The sequence below is a fragment of the Cherax quadricarinatus genome, chromosome 70, assembly GCF_038502225.1.
Source record: "Cherax quadricarinatus isolate ZL_2023a chromosome 70, ASM3850222v1, whole genome shotgun sequence".
Taxonomy (NCBI): domain Eukaryota; kingdom Metazoa; phylum Arthropoda; class Malacostraca; order Decapoda; family Parastacidae; genus Cherax; species Cherax quadricarinatus.
Window position 1 is genome coordinate 20,494,076 of NC_091361.1, and position 14,259 is coordinate 20,508,334.

Here is a 14,259-nt window from a genome sequence, read left to right on the forward strand (position 1 = left end):
AAATGGGAATGACAGTCTTGTGAGCTAAAGGCTCGGGCTCAGGCACCTACCCTACCCTAGAAGGGTTAGGCATGGTGTCGATGGCTTTTTTTTTTTCTGGGCATGATGTCGATAGGACAGTAAAATTTAATTTATGTTAATTTTAATTTATTTATGTAAATTCTATTTATTTTTATATGTTTTTGCTTTACATCCAAAGCTAGCAAAAAATATTTTATTCATTTTTGTCAAAAATTCATCCTGTAAGCCACAAAAGCAAAATTTAAAAAGAATAATTGGCATTTTCTATTGTTTTGCAATAAAAGAAGTTGGAAAATAACACTTACTTGCCAGGAACAAAAATTGTGCTACAGTGTAATCTTTATTTCTACAAATACATAACACAACTTATATAGACCAATGCTGACATCAGTGAAATACTATATAGAAAGACCCTGGTTATTGAGAGCATTTCGGGCACTTAAGGCAAATTTTGTCCCCCAGGATACGACACACATACGTCGGCTAACGTCTAAGCACCTACTTGCTGTTAGGTGAATGGGGACAGCAGGTTTCTTAAGGTAACACACCCAGTGTGTCCACCCGTACTGGGGATCGAACCATGAGCACTCCATGTGTGAGCTGAGTGGGTTTGTAGTGCTTTTAGCCAGCAATAACATTTACATACTTAAATTTGGATTGACTATTGTCACAGCATACTGCAGTGTAAGCAAATATCTATTGAGAACACAACGAGAGGGAAACCTGCTGCCTCTGTTTTTGACTAAGAAGTCTACTGTGTAGGTGAAACGTTTCAACAATAAACATACCCAACTGTTGGACTTGTGCCTCAGTCATCAATTTGTCGGTATTTTATACCATTTTCACCCTGACTCTACACCATGATAACTAGTCAGCATTGTAACGAACATACACGACTTCGCAGTTTGCTACTATGACGAGAGCTCCTAATCTCAGTTGGTATGATTGTTTGTATTTAGATAATCATGCTTGGTGCTTCACAACACACTGGACGACACTCGGTGCAACACTTCACAACACACTGGAAGAAACTCGGTGCAACACTTCACAACACACTGGAAGAAACTCGGTGCAACACTTCACAGCACACTGGAAGAAACTCGGTGCAACACTTAACAGCACACTGGAAGAAACTCGGTGCAACACTTCACAGCACACTGGAAGAAACTCGGTGCAACACTTCACAGCACACCAGACGCCACAATAATCCAGTCGAGGTAGTAGGCCACATCAACGTAGACGCCGGGGATGCCAGGGAGGGCGCAGCCAACACCCCAGGACACTAGACCAGCAAGCTGGAACCTGCCCTCAGGTCCTTTGCACACCAGAGGGCCGCCTCCGTCACCCTTGAAGAAAAAAATAAAAGTTGACCAGATTCATAAAATTTTCGGACCAGAGGTAATATGATCAAAAAAATTAAAATATATCTCAATGGATGCATCTCTGAACAAAAAAAAAATGTGACAGCCTATGTGACAAGACCGTGTGTTGATGCATTTGTTTCTTATATTGGCAGGAGTTGGAATTTGGTCTTGAAAGAAGAGGTTCCTTGTTAACACATTGTGATAGTCTTGAAGAAGCTGTTTTCTGTGTTGATAACAGACCTACTTTGTGTATTTCTATTATCAACCAGACTAAAGCTTAAATGTGTCTCAAGAAGGTGTTGAAATGTGTGCGGATGTGTCGGCAACAACTATTATCAATACTTCAGACGTAGACTTACCGAGCAAGCGTCTCTCCCTGCCTCGCCTCCAGCACACAACATGCCCTGGTGGAGGGTAAAGCTGGGTCCCAGGCGAGTGTGCCTGAGAGCTTCTTGGCACTGGTGGTGGCCCACCATGGGCAACTCCACTGCCTGCAGTATACTCTGGTATCTGCCCTGGCTGCCGAAGGCATCCTTACCCCAGCCGGAAGAGTGACATCGCTGACCCACAAAACTACTGTAGCGGTCTGGCAGACACACAGGCGATATATGTGGGCTGTGAGTAGATACGGCAGTCAATTAGCTGATATTAAGCATTTATTACAGAAGTTAATTTTCATTTTGCATTGGTTACAAGACAAATATTCGCGAGGAAATACATGCCTATCAATCCGATTTGTACAGTTGTATGAATCTAGACGAGAGATGTAGACGATACTCACTTAGCAGAGAAGTCGACTGAAGTCTGAAGAGTAACCACGGCAATGTCATTGTGAAGGTTTCCAGCGTAATAATGCGGGTGAATTTGGACGTCGGCGACCGGCAGTTGCAAGTGGGTGTAGAATTCTGTGTTCGTCCCCACGTCCCACTCACCCAGACGAACCCTTAGTTGCGACGGCTGCAAACTATGAACACCTGTGTCAATCTCTTCACACACTTCCTTCCTCCTGCATATATACCCGCTTCTGACTGGTGTACTTTTCACCAATAACAATGAATAATCTGCTTCAAAAACTATATAGTGTGGACTGTGTTGAGCCTGTCTGTGGGAGCCGACACTCACCTATTAATGCAGTGGGCAGCCGTCAGAACGCGCTGGTGGTCGATGAGCGCACCTCCACAAACGTAAACTACATCGTTTGTGCTCAACTTCAAGATGGCCACCTGCCAGGGGTACTCCGCAAACTCTGTCCCGCCTTTAGCCAAGTTCAATGCTTTGACGCGGCCCAGCAGGCCCCTGTCGTGTCCGCGGCCGCAGATGAGCTCATTTAGCGGCTGAGGAGGAACAGCGGGGCGGCGGCAACACACCTGGCCAGCCTCACACCTGCCGCCACCACGAGAGTTACCTACCACCTGATGTTGAATGTAAATATGACTTAGCAGATTCTTACTCACACAAATGCATAAATTGTGTATTTGAATATTATAATGTATCATGTGACAGCTTTTATGAAAATGTGAAATTCGCCCTTTTTATTGTTTTGTAGATCTCGGGTTATTGTGAAATCATCAATTTTATTCTAATCAAGAATTGCATATTGTAAGCATCTAGCCATAACAGCCCATCCGTTATAATGGACGTGTTAAGAGGCATCACCAAGTATGTACCATAACTGCAACTGTTACTGAGACCCATCAATCAACACTGTACTAATGTATTACAATTTTCTTAAGAAGTGAACAGATTATTTGGAAAAGGGCACTTGTGTACATTTATCAACGTGTCGGTTCTCTGAACCATTCATCTACAAACTTGTGTACAGTTCAGGACATTTATTAAAGGAAATGTTTCGCCACGAGTCCTGATGAAGCCACTGGTGACTAAACATAAAGAAATAAGTGTCCTTTCCCACAGCTCGTCGGCATCACCATATCATTTACAACCTGCACAAATTATGTTTTGCCCTTGGCAAGATTTTTCTGTTGTTCATGATGTTACAACTCGCTGAAAACAATATAAGGCTGCATTATAGTAGCGAGGAGCCAGGTATTGTCTACCCCACCAACTGACGAGATGTCCAGTCATCTAACAATCTTTGCTCCTCAGTCCCAGTATGTGCTGCTATCAAATTTCTTGGCTGAACCTACTTAGAAACTTGGGAACTGATAGATAAAACCTTCTTGAACTTCATGAAGCCCAAATAACTGCTCCTGCTGGACTTCGGGACCAAGAATATTCCTCAGCCTCCCTAGTTATTCTGGTGGTCCGGTAGCCTGGTGGCTAAAACTCCCGCTTCACACACGGAGGGCCCGGGTTCGATTCCAGGCGGATGGAAACATTTCGACACGTTTCCTTACACTATTGTCCTGTTCACCTAGCAGCGAATAGGTACCTGGGTGTTAGTCGACTGGTGTGGGTCGCATCCTGGGGGACAAGATTGAGGACCCCAATGGAAATAAGTTAGACAGTCCTCGATGACGCACTGACTTTCTTGGGTTATCCTGGGTGGCTAACCCTCCGGGGTTAAAAATCCGAACGAAATCTTATCTTATCTTAAGAATCTCAATGTAATTCATCATCAGAGATTAGGCTATGTTTGGAGGCTTCTCGATCTTCCCCGGTCGAGAGCCTGTATTCACAGGCAAACATTTCTTCTTTACATGTTCGACACCATGCCTGTTGACCTCGATATTTTGTTCACTTCCACGCAATAGCGCAGCCGGGATGTCATTCTGGGAGGCTAAACCAGGATGTCATTCTGGGAGGCTAAACCGGGATGTCATTCTGGGAGGCTAAACCGGGATGTCATTCTGGGAGGCTAAACCGGGATGTCATTCTGGGAGGCTAAACCGGGATGTCATTCTGGGAGGCTAAACCGGGATGTCATTCTGGGAGGCTAAACCGGGATGTCATTCTGGGAGGCTAAACCGGGATGTCATTCTGGGAGGCTAAACCAGGATGTCATTCTGGGAGGCTAAACCGGGATGTCATTCTGGGAGGCTAAACCGGGATGTCATTCTGGGAGGCTAAACCGGGATGTCATTCTGGGAGGCTAAACCGGGATGTCATTCTGGGAGGCTAAACCGGGATGTCATTCTGGGAGGCTAAACCGGGATGTCATTCTGGGAGGCTAAACCGGGATGTCATTCTGGGAGGCTAAACCGGGATGTCATTCTGGGAGGCTAAACCGGGATGTCATTCTGGGAGGCTAAACCGGGATGTCATTCTGGGAGGCTAAACCGGGATGTCATTCTGGGAGGCTAAACCGGGATGTCATTCTGGGAGGCTAAACCGGGATGTCATTCTGGGAGGCTAAACCAGGATGTCATTCTGGGAGGCTAAACCGGGATGTCATTCTGGGAGGCTAAACCGGGATGTCATTCTGGGAGGCTAAACCAGGATGTCATTCTGGGAGGCTAAACCAGGATGTCATTCTGGGAGGCTAAACCAGGATGTCATTCTGGGAGGCTAAACCAGGATGTCATTCTGGGAGGCTAAACCAGGATGTCATTCAGGGAGGCTAAACCAGGATGTCATTCTGGGAGGCTAAACCAGGATGTCATTCTGGGAGGCTAAACCAGGATGTCATTCTGGGAGGCTAAACCAAGATGTCATTCAGGGGAAAGGTTAAAAATTATTGGATACTGATAAAAAAATCAAAGAAACAGTCTTCACATACATGATTTTCATTTTCTAATCGAAAATTCATAAAGTACCGTGTTTCTGTTTTCACTGGTCAATATAATATATTAAAAATTAGTCATTAATTGAAAATCAACATTTGCATTTGGGGGATCTTTAGCCCCTTAGCTCCCCCCCCCCCACACTTCGTGGTTACGCCACTTCTTCCACGACCTTCACGATCCTCAGAATAATCGCAGAAATAGTAACATAAATTAATTTAATCGTCGACACCATTCTTATAGTCCTTTATTCTGCTCACTTGAACACTAACAGTGTTCAACCAAATCTTTCAGTGGGCTGCAGAAAACAATATGAAGTTCAACGATGAGAAATTTAAATTACTCAGATATGGTAAACACGAGGAAATTAAATCTTCATCAGAGTACAAAACAAATTCTGGTCACAAAATAGAGCGAAACACCAACGTCAAAGACCTGGGAGTGATCATGTCGGAGGATCTCACCTTCAAGGACCATAACATTGTATCAATCGCATCTGCTAGAAAAATGACAGGATGGATAATGAGAACCTTCAAAACTAGGGAGGCCAAGCCCATGATGACACTCTTCAGGTCACTTGTTCTATCTAGGCTGGAATATTGCTGCACACTAACAGCACCTTTCAAGGCAGGTGAAATTGCCGACCTAGAAAATGTACAGAGAACCTTCACGGCGCGCATAACGGAGATAAAACATCTCAATTACTGGGAGCGCTTGAGGTTCCTAAACCTGTATTCCCTGGAACGCAGGAGGGAGAGATACATGATTATATACACCTGGAAAATTCTAGAGGGACTAGTACCGAACTTGCACACGAAAATCACTCACTACGAAAGCAAAAGACTTGGCAGACGATGCACCATCCCCCCAATGAAAAGCAGGGGTGTCACTAGCACGTTAAGAGACCATACAATAAGTGTCAGGGGCCCGAGACTGTTCAACTGCCTCCCAGCACACATAAGGGGGATTACCAACAGACCCCTGGCAGTCTTCAAGCTGGCACTGGACAAGCACCTAAAGTCAGTTCCGGATCAGCCGGGCTGTGGCTCGTACGTTGGTTTGCGTGCAGCCAGCAGCAACAGCCTGGTTGATCAGGCTCTGATCCACCAGGAGGCCTGGTCACAGACCGGGCCGCGGGGGCGTTGACCCCCGGAACTCTCTCTAGGTAAACTCCAGGTAAACTAACAGTAGTCCTTGAGTTACCCCTCCCACTCTTTATTTTCTCTCTATATCGTACTCTTCCGTTCCCTCTTTGGAAAATATTAAAGATCCATGTTTGCTCTCTTCTTCCATGTTCAAAGGCCAAAATGTCTGCTACGAACTTGCGTAGCTGCGGTCACTCTTCCTAGAACACTTTTAGTCCCATTCTCTTGTTGCGGCCGTTTACACCGACGACTCCACATCCCCAGACGGAGAAAGGTTGGGCGCTGCTGTAACAAAGACATCCAAGGACATATACTAGTGTAGAGTCAGCCAGCACTATCACAGCGTAACTTACGCAAAACTCGTTGCTGTTAAGCAGATTCCAACTATATTCACCTCCATATTCGATTTTGTTTCAGAATGCCAAACTGTATTACAAGTTATCCGTAAATATGACTTCCCACATCACTTCATACTTCATATCTAGCAATTGTAATGTCACATTTCTAACAAGTACAAAAAAGATGACTTTTGCTAAGTCACTAGACACGAAGATGTTCAAGGCAACGAAGAAGCAATTTCTGCCTCTCAGCCCACTATTTACAATGTCAATCTCCCACAGGTGCGTCTCTTTTTTAGACTTTTTTTTTTTTTGGTATGAGCTCAACTACTGTAAAACCGCTTTTAACAACCCTGAACTGCTGTAAAACCGCTTTTAACAACCCTGAACTGCTGTAAAACCGCTTTTAACAACCCTGAACTACTGTAAAACCGCTTTTAACAACCCTGAACTACTGTAAAACCGCTTTTAACAACCCTGAACTACTGTAAAACCGCTTTTAACAACCCTGAACTGCTGTAAAACCGCTTTTAACAACCCTGAACTACTGTAAAACCGCTTTTAACAACCCTGAACTACTGTAAAACCGCTTTAAACAACCCTGAACTACTGTAAAACCGCTTTTAACAACCCAGAACTGCTGTAAAACCGCTTTAAACAACCCTGAACTGAATGAGAGATAAACGATTATTTTACGTCAAACGTGACTGGGTTCGTAGCCATCCTGTCTCCATCGCTGTAATTACACGTTTATACATTTATTAATCAGACACACACACGACTTATACATGTAAACCACAAGGAGAGACACTTGGCAGATCTGTGCAAACGCTGCCAGATATCTCCAACAATTGAACATCTTCAGTGTTCTAACATGTTCACTTTAATTGATTTTACTGTTGAAAGTTCCACCTTGAACGCAGACTTCTTGAATTACTTTTTCTTAACATAAACTAACTTATTGCACCAACTATGTCGTTAACTTTGCACCCTCACTAGCCCTTAACTCCCTTACCCTTACAACACAATCCTAAGTTCACTGCTGCAATACATGACCCATACGGGTTTAGTTCTAGTTTACGATTACGGCAACATTAATTTTCTTTACTGACGCCCATTCATGTGTGACATAAGATAAAATGATGACTGTTCTCTTGTTTCCAACAAATCACTGGACAGTGACATATAAAATCCACAGCGGTCGCCCACACACAATGAAATCGTAGGTACAATGGTCTCATATATAGAGTTGACTCTTGTATAGGGTGACCTCTAGCAAAGTGTTCTCCAATACAGACCTGTCTCCCCTATAGGGCAGTATTCATCACAGACCTGTCTCCCCTACAGGGCAGTCTTCTGCACAGACCTGTCTCACCTACAGGGCAGTCTTCTGCATAGTCCTGTCTCCCCTACAGGGCAGTCTTCTGCACAGACCTGTCTCCCCTACAGGGCAGTCTTCTGCACAGACCTGTCTCCCCTACAGGGCAGTCTTCTGCACAGACCTGTCTCCCCTATAGGGCAGTCTTCTGCACAGACCTGTCTCCCCTACAGGGCAGTCTTCTGCACAGACCTGTCTCACCTACAGGGCAGTCTTCTGCACAAACCTGTCTCCCCTACAGGGCAGTCTTCTGCACAGACCTGTCTCCCCTACAGGGCAGTCTTCTGCACAGACCTGTCTCCCCTACAGGGCAGTCTTCTGCACAGACCTGTCTCCCCTACAGGGCAGTCTTCTTCACAGACCTGTCTCCCCTACAGGGCAGTCTTCTTCTCAGACCTGTCTCCCCTACAGGGCAGTCTTCTGCACAGACCTGTCTCCCCTACAGGGCAGTCTTCTGCACAGACCTGTCTCCCCTACAGGGCAGTCTTCTGCACAGACCTGTCTCCCCTACAGGGCAGTCTTCTTCACAGACCTGTCTCCCCTACAGGGCAGTCTTCTTCTCAGACCTGTCTCCCCTACAGGGCAGTCTTCTGCACAGACCTGTCTCCCCTACTGGGCAATCTTCTGCACAAACCTGTCTCCCCTACAGGGCAGTCTTCTGCACAGACCTGTCTCCCCTACAGGGCAGTCGTCTGCACAGAACTGTCTCCCCTACAGGGCAGTCTTCGTCACAGACCTGTCTCCCCTACAGGGCAGTCTTCTGCACAGACCTGTCTCCCCTACAGGGCAGTCGTCTGCACAGAACTGTCTCCCCTACAGGGCAGTCTTCGTCACAGACCTGTCTCCCCTACAGAGCAGTCTTCGTCACAGACCTGTCTCCCCTAGAGGGCAGTTTTCTTCACAGACCTGTCTCCCCTACAGGGCAGTCGTCTGCACAGAACTGTCTCCCCTACAGGGCAGTCTTCGTCACAGACCTGTCTCCCCTACAGGGCAGTCTTCTTCCCAGACCTGTCTCCCCTACAGGGCATCTTCTACACAGACCTGTCTCCCCTACAGGGCAGTCTTCGTCACAGACCTGTCTCCCCTACAGGGCAGTCTTCTGCACAGACCTGTCTCCCCTACAGGGCAGTCTTCTGCACAGACCTGTCTCCCCTACAGGGCAGTCTTCGTCACAGACCTGTCTCCCCTACAGGGCAGTCTTCGTCACAGACCTGTCTCCCCTATAGGGCAGTCTTCGTCACAGACCTGTCTCCCCTACAGGGCAGTCTTCTGCACAGACCTGTCTCCCCTATAGGGCAGTCTTCTGCACAGACCTGTCTCCCCTACAGGGCAGTCTTCTGCACAGACCTGTCTCCCCTACAGGGCAGTCTTCTGCACAGACCTGTCTCCCCTACAGGGCAGTCTTCTGCACAAACCTGTCTCCCCTACAGGGCAGTCTTCTGCACAGACCTGTCTCCCCTACAGGGCAGTCTTCTGCACAGACCTGTCTCCCCTACAGGGCAGTCTTCTGCACAGACCTGTCTCCCCTACAGGGCAGTCTTCTTCACAGACCTGTCTCCCCTACAGGGCAGTCTTCTTCTCAGACCTGTCTCCCCTACAGGGCAGTCTTCTGCACAGACCTGTCTCCCCTACAGGGCAATCTTCTGCACAAACCTGTCTCCCCTACAGGGCAGTCTTCTGCACAGACCTGTCTCCCCTACAGGGCAGTCGTCTGCACAGAACTGTCTCCCCTACAGGGCAGTCTTCGTCACAGACCTGTCTCCCCTACAGAGCAGTCTTCGTCACAGACCTGTCTCCCCTACAGGGCAGTTTTCTTCACAGACCTGTCTCCCCTACAGGGCAGTCGTCTGCACAGAACTGTCTCCCCTACAGGGCAGTTTTCGTCACAGACCTGTCTCCCCTACAGGGCAGTCTTCGTCACAGACCTGTCTCCCCTACAGGGCAGTCTTCTTCCCAGACCTGTCTCCCCTACAGGGCATCTTCTACACAGACCTGTCTCCCCTACAGGGCAGTCTTCGTCACAGACCTGTCTCCCCTACAGGGCAGTCTTCTGCACAGACCTGTCTCCCCTACAGGGCAGTCTTCTGCACAGACCTGTCTCCCCTACAGGGCAGTCTTCGTCACAGACCTGTCTCCCCTACAGGGCAGTCTTCGTCACAGACCTGTCTCCCCTATAGGGCAGTCTTCGTCACAGACCTGTCTCCCCTACAGGGCAGTCTTCGTCACAGACCTGTCTCCCCTACAGGGCAGTCTTCTGCACAGACCTGTCTCCCCTACAGGGCAATCTTCGTCACAGACCTGTCTCCCCTACAGGACAGTCTTCTTCACAGACCTGTCTCCCCTACAGGACAGTCTTCTTCACAGACCTGTCTCCCCTACAGGGCAGTCTTCTGCACAGACCTGTCTCCCCTACAGTGCAGTCTTCGTCACAGACCTGTCTCCTCTACAGGACAGTCTTCTTCACAGACCTGTCTCCCCTACAGGACAGTCTTCTTCACAGACCTGTCTCCCCTACAGGGCAGTCTTCTGCACAGACCTGTCTCCCCTACAGTGCAGTCTTCGTCACAGACCTGTCTCCTCTACAGGACAGTCTTCTTCACAGACCTGTCTCCTCTACAGGACAGTCTTCTTCACAGACCTGTCTCCCCTACAGGACAGCCTTCTTCACAGACCTGTCTCCCCTACAGGACAGTCTTCTTCACAGACCTGTCTCCCCTACAGGAGAGTCTTCTTCACAGACCTGTCTCCCCTACAGGACAGTCTTCTTCACAGACCTGTCTCCCCTACAGGACAGTCTTCTTCACAGACCTGTCTCCCCTACAGGACAGTCTTCTTCACAGACCTGTCTCCCCTACAGGACAGTCTTCTTCACAGACCTGTCTCCCCTACAGGGCAGTCTTCTGCACAGACCTGTCTCCCCTACAGTGCAGTCTTCGTCACAGACCTGTCTCCTCTACAGGACAGTCTTCTTCACAGACCTGTCTCCTCTACAGGACAGTCTTCTTCACAGACCTGTCTCCCCTACAGGACAGTCTTCTTCACAGACCTGTCTCCCCTACAGGACAGTCTTCTTCACAGACCTGTCTCCCCTACAGGGCAGTCTTCGTCACAGACCTGTCTCCCCTACAGGACAGTCTTCGTCACAGACCTGTCTAACCTACAGGGCAGTCTTCGTCACAGACCTGTCTCCCCTACAGGACAGTCTTCTTCACAGACCTGTCTCCCCTACAGGACAGTCTTGGTCACAGACCTGTCTCCCCTACAGAGTAGTTTAACTAACATGAGTGGAATGTCCGATTTAAAAAAAATCTTAAAAATAATTAATATCTTATTAACTTAATTAAGACTGTTTTTTGGGTAATACAAATGTGATCTTCGTAGGTGTGCAAGGCATCTTCCCTCTTATTTCTTTTCATGTTACTAAAAAAATACTTAGTAATATTTTAAATGAAGGACTCACGTACTGAAGTCTACTTACAGCACTTGTGAATAATTACCCCTTGAGCGTCCGTGTTGCTGACGAGGTGCTGAAGCTCCCTTCTGACGCGGCCGTCGACATCACTGCTAGCGAGGTCGTCGCGCACCTGCTTGACGACTGATTTTAAAGCAGGAAGGTCATCAGATGTATTTAAAAACCATTTTACTGACCTAGAGCGAGGAATAATGAAAGCATTAGGGAGCGTGGCGTCCTGAATGTCACACTGAGAGGCAGCCACACACTGACAATCCTCACGGTAAATTGGTGGGTAATGATTCATTTGCGTTGGATTAGTTTCCGTGATCTCTGGTGTGTAACGGTTGAAGATTTGTGGATGTTGCACAGGGCTGACCTCTGCTGGCTGAGACATACTAGTGACGCGGGTGGTTGTGACCGAGGGAGGGTGCTGAGGTGGACCAACAAAAGAACTCTCCTTGTGCTGTGTCGTGACGCGGGTGGTTGTGACCGAGGGAGGGTGCTGAGATGGACCAACAAAAGAACTCTCCTTGTGCGGTGTCGTGTCCACGAACCTTGACGGACACTGCAAATACAAAAGATGAAGAAAACGCTCCCTTTGAACCTTTTATTTTATATAGGCCAAAAACTTTACATACATACATACACACACACACACACACACACACACACACTCACACACACACACACACACACACACACACACACACACACACACACACACACACACACACACACACACACACACACACACACTGCTGATCAAAACCCGATGGAATTTTGATGATCTGGAGACAGGAGACAGTCTGGAGGTCCCAAGGTGGTAATTGCAGTGATGTATAACCCACCACAGAACAGCAGGAGGCCAAGGCAAGAGCATGATGAGAGCAATAGAGCGATGGTTGACACATTGGCTGCAGTGGCCAGAAGGGCAGGGCAAAGCTACTGATCATGGGTAACTTTAACCACAAGGAAATCGATTGGGAGAATTTGGAGCCACATGGGGGCCAAAATACATGGAGGGATAAGATGATGGAGGTGGTACTGGAAAACTTCATGTACCAACACATAAGGGACACTACAAGAGAGAGAGGAGAGGATGAATCAGCAAGACTGGACCTAGTATTCACCTTGAGTAGTGCAGATATTGAGGACATCACATATGAAAGACCCCTTGGGGCCAGCGATCATGTGGTTTTAAGCTTCGAATACACAGTAGAGCTACAAGTGGAGGGGGAAGCAGGAAGGCCCGGGCATATAAAGCCAAACTACAAGAAAGAGGACTACACAGGAATGAGGAACTTCCTGAAAGGGGTTCAGTGGGACAGAGAACTGGCAGGGGAGCCAGTAAATGAGATGATGGAAAATGTAACAATAATATGCAAGGAAGCTGAGGATAGGTTTGTGCCCAAGGGTAACAGGAATAATGAAAAAGCCAGGATGAGCCCTTGGTTCACCCAAAGGTGCAGGGAAGCAAAAACCAAGTGTGCTAGGGAATGGAAGAAATATAGAAGGCAAAGGACCCAGGAGAATAAGGAGAGCAGTCGTAGAGCCAGAAATAAATATGCACAGATAAGAAGGGAGGCCAACGACAGTATGAAAACGACACAGCAGCGAAAGCCAAATCTGACCCGAAGCTGTTATACAGCCACATCAGGAGGAAAACGACAGTCAAGGACCAGGTAATCAGGTTAAGGAAGGAAGGAGGACAGACAACAAGAAACAACCATGAAGTATGTGAGGAACTCAACATGAGATTCAAAGAAGTGTTCACAGAGGAAACAGAAGGGGCTCCAGAAAGACGGAGAGGTGGGGTACACCACCAAGTGTTGGACACAGTACACACAACCGAGGAAGAAGTGAAGAGGCTTCTGAGTGAGCTAGATTCCTCAAAGGCAATGGAACCGGATAACATCTCTCCATGGGTCCTGAGAGAGGGAGCAGAGGCGCTATATGTACCCTTAACAACATTATTCAACACATCTATCGAAACAGGGAGATTGCCTGAGGCATGGAAGACAGCAAATGTAGTCCCAATTTTTAAAAAAGGAGACAGACATGAAGCACTAAACTACAGACCAGTGTCACTGACATGTATAGCATGCAAAGTCATGGAGAAGATTATCAGGAGAAGAGTGGTGGAACACCTAGAAAGGAATGATCTCAGCATGGTTTCAGGGAGGGTAAATCCTGTGTCACAAACCTACTGGAGTTCTATGACATGGTGACAGCAGTAAGACAAGAGAGAGAGGGGTGGGTAGATTGCATTTTCTTGTACTGTAAGAAAGCGTTTGACACAGTTCCACACAAGAGATTAGTGCAAAAACTGGAGGACCAGGCAGGGATAACAGGGAAGGCACTACAATGGATCAGGGAATACTTGTCAGGAAGAGAGCAGCGAGTCATGGTACGTGGCGAGGTGCCAGAGTGGGCGCCTGTGACCAGCGGGGTCCCACAGGGGTCAGTCCTAGGACCAGTGTTGTTTCTGGTATTTGTGAAGGACATGACTGAAGGAATAGACTCCGAAGTGTCCCTATTTGCAGATGACGTGAAGTTGATGAGAAGAATTCATTCGGTAAAAGCCCAGGCAGAACTACAAAGGGATCTGGACAGGTTGCAGACCTGGTCCAGCAATTGGCTCCTGGAGTTCAACCCCACTAAGTGCAAAGCCATGAAGATTGGGGAAGGGCAAAGAAGGCCCCAGACGGAGTGCAGTCTAGGGGGCCAGAGACTACAAACCTCACTCAAGGAAGAAGATGTTGGGGTGAGTATAACACCAGGCACATCTCCTGAGGCACACATCACCCAAATAACTGCTGCAGCATATGGGAGCCTAGCAAACCTCAGAACAGCATTCTGACATCTTAATAAGGAAT

The 14,259-nt window shown here is 47.6% G+C and overlaps 1 protein-coding gene across 1 annotated transcript in view; it reads right to left on the bottom strand.

Annotated features, from left to right (window-relative positions):
* Window positions 1–286: 286 nt before the first annotated feature.
* Window positions 287–14,259, bottom strand: part of LOC138854795 (phenoloxidase-activating factor 2-like) — a 17,734-nt gene continuing 3,761 nt past the window's right edge. The window contains exons 3-7 of the mRNA XM_070099886.1: window positions 11,427–11,948; window positions 2,508–2,797; window positions 2,167–2,349; window positions 1,745–2,000; window positions 287–1,367 (exon numbers count right to left, since the gene is read on the bottom strand). Of these exons, the coding sequence (XP_069955987.1) occupies window positions 1,203–1,367; window positions 1,745–2,000; window positions 2,167–2,349; window positions 2,508–2,797; window positions 11,427–11,948 (1,416 nt within the window). The 3' untranslated portion in view covers window positions 287–1,202. The remainder of the gene's footprint in view (window positions 1,368–1,744; window positions 2,001–2,166; window positions 2,350–2,507; window positions 2,798–11,426; window positions 11,949–14,259) is intronic.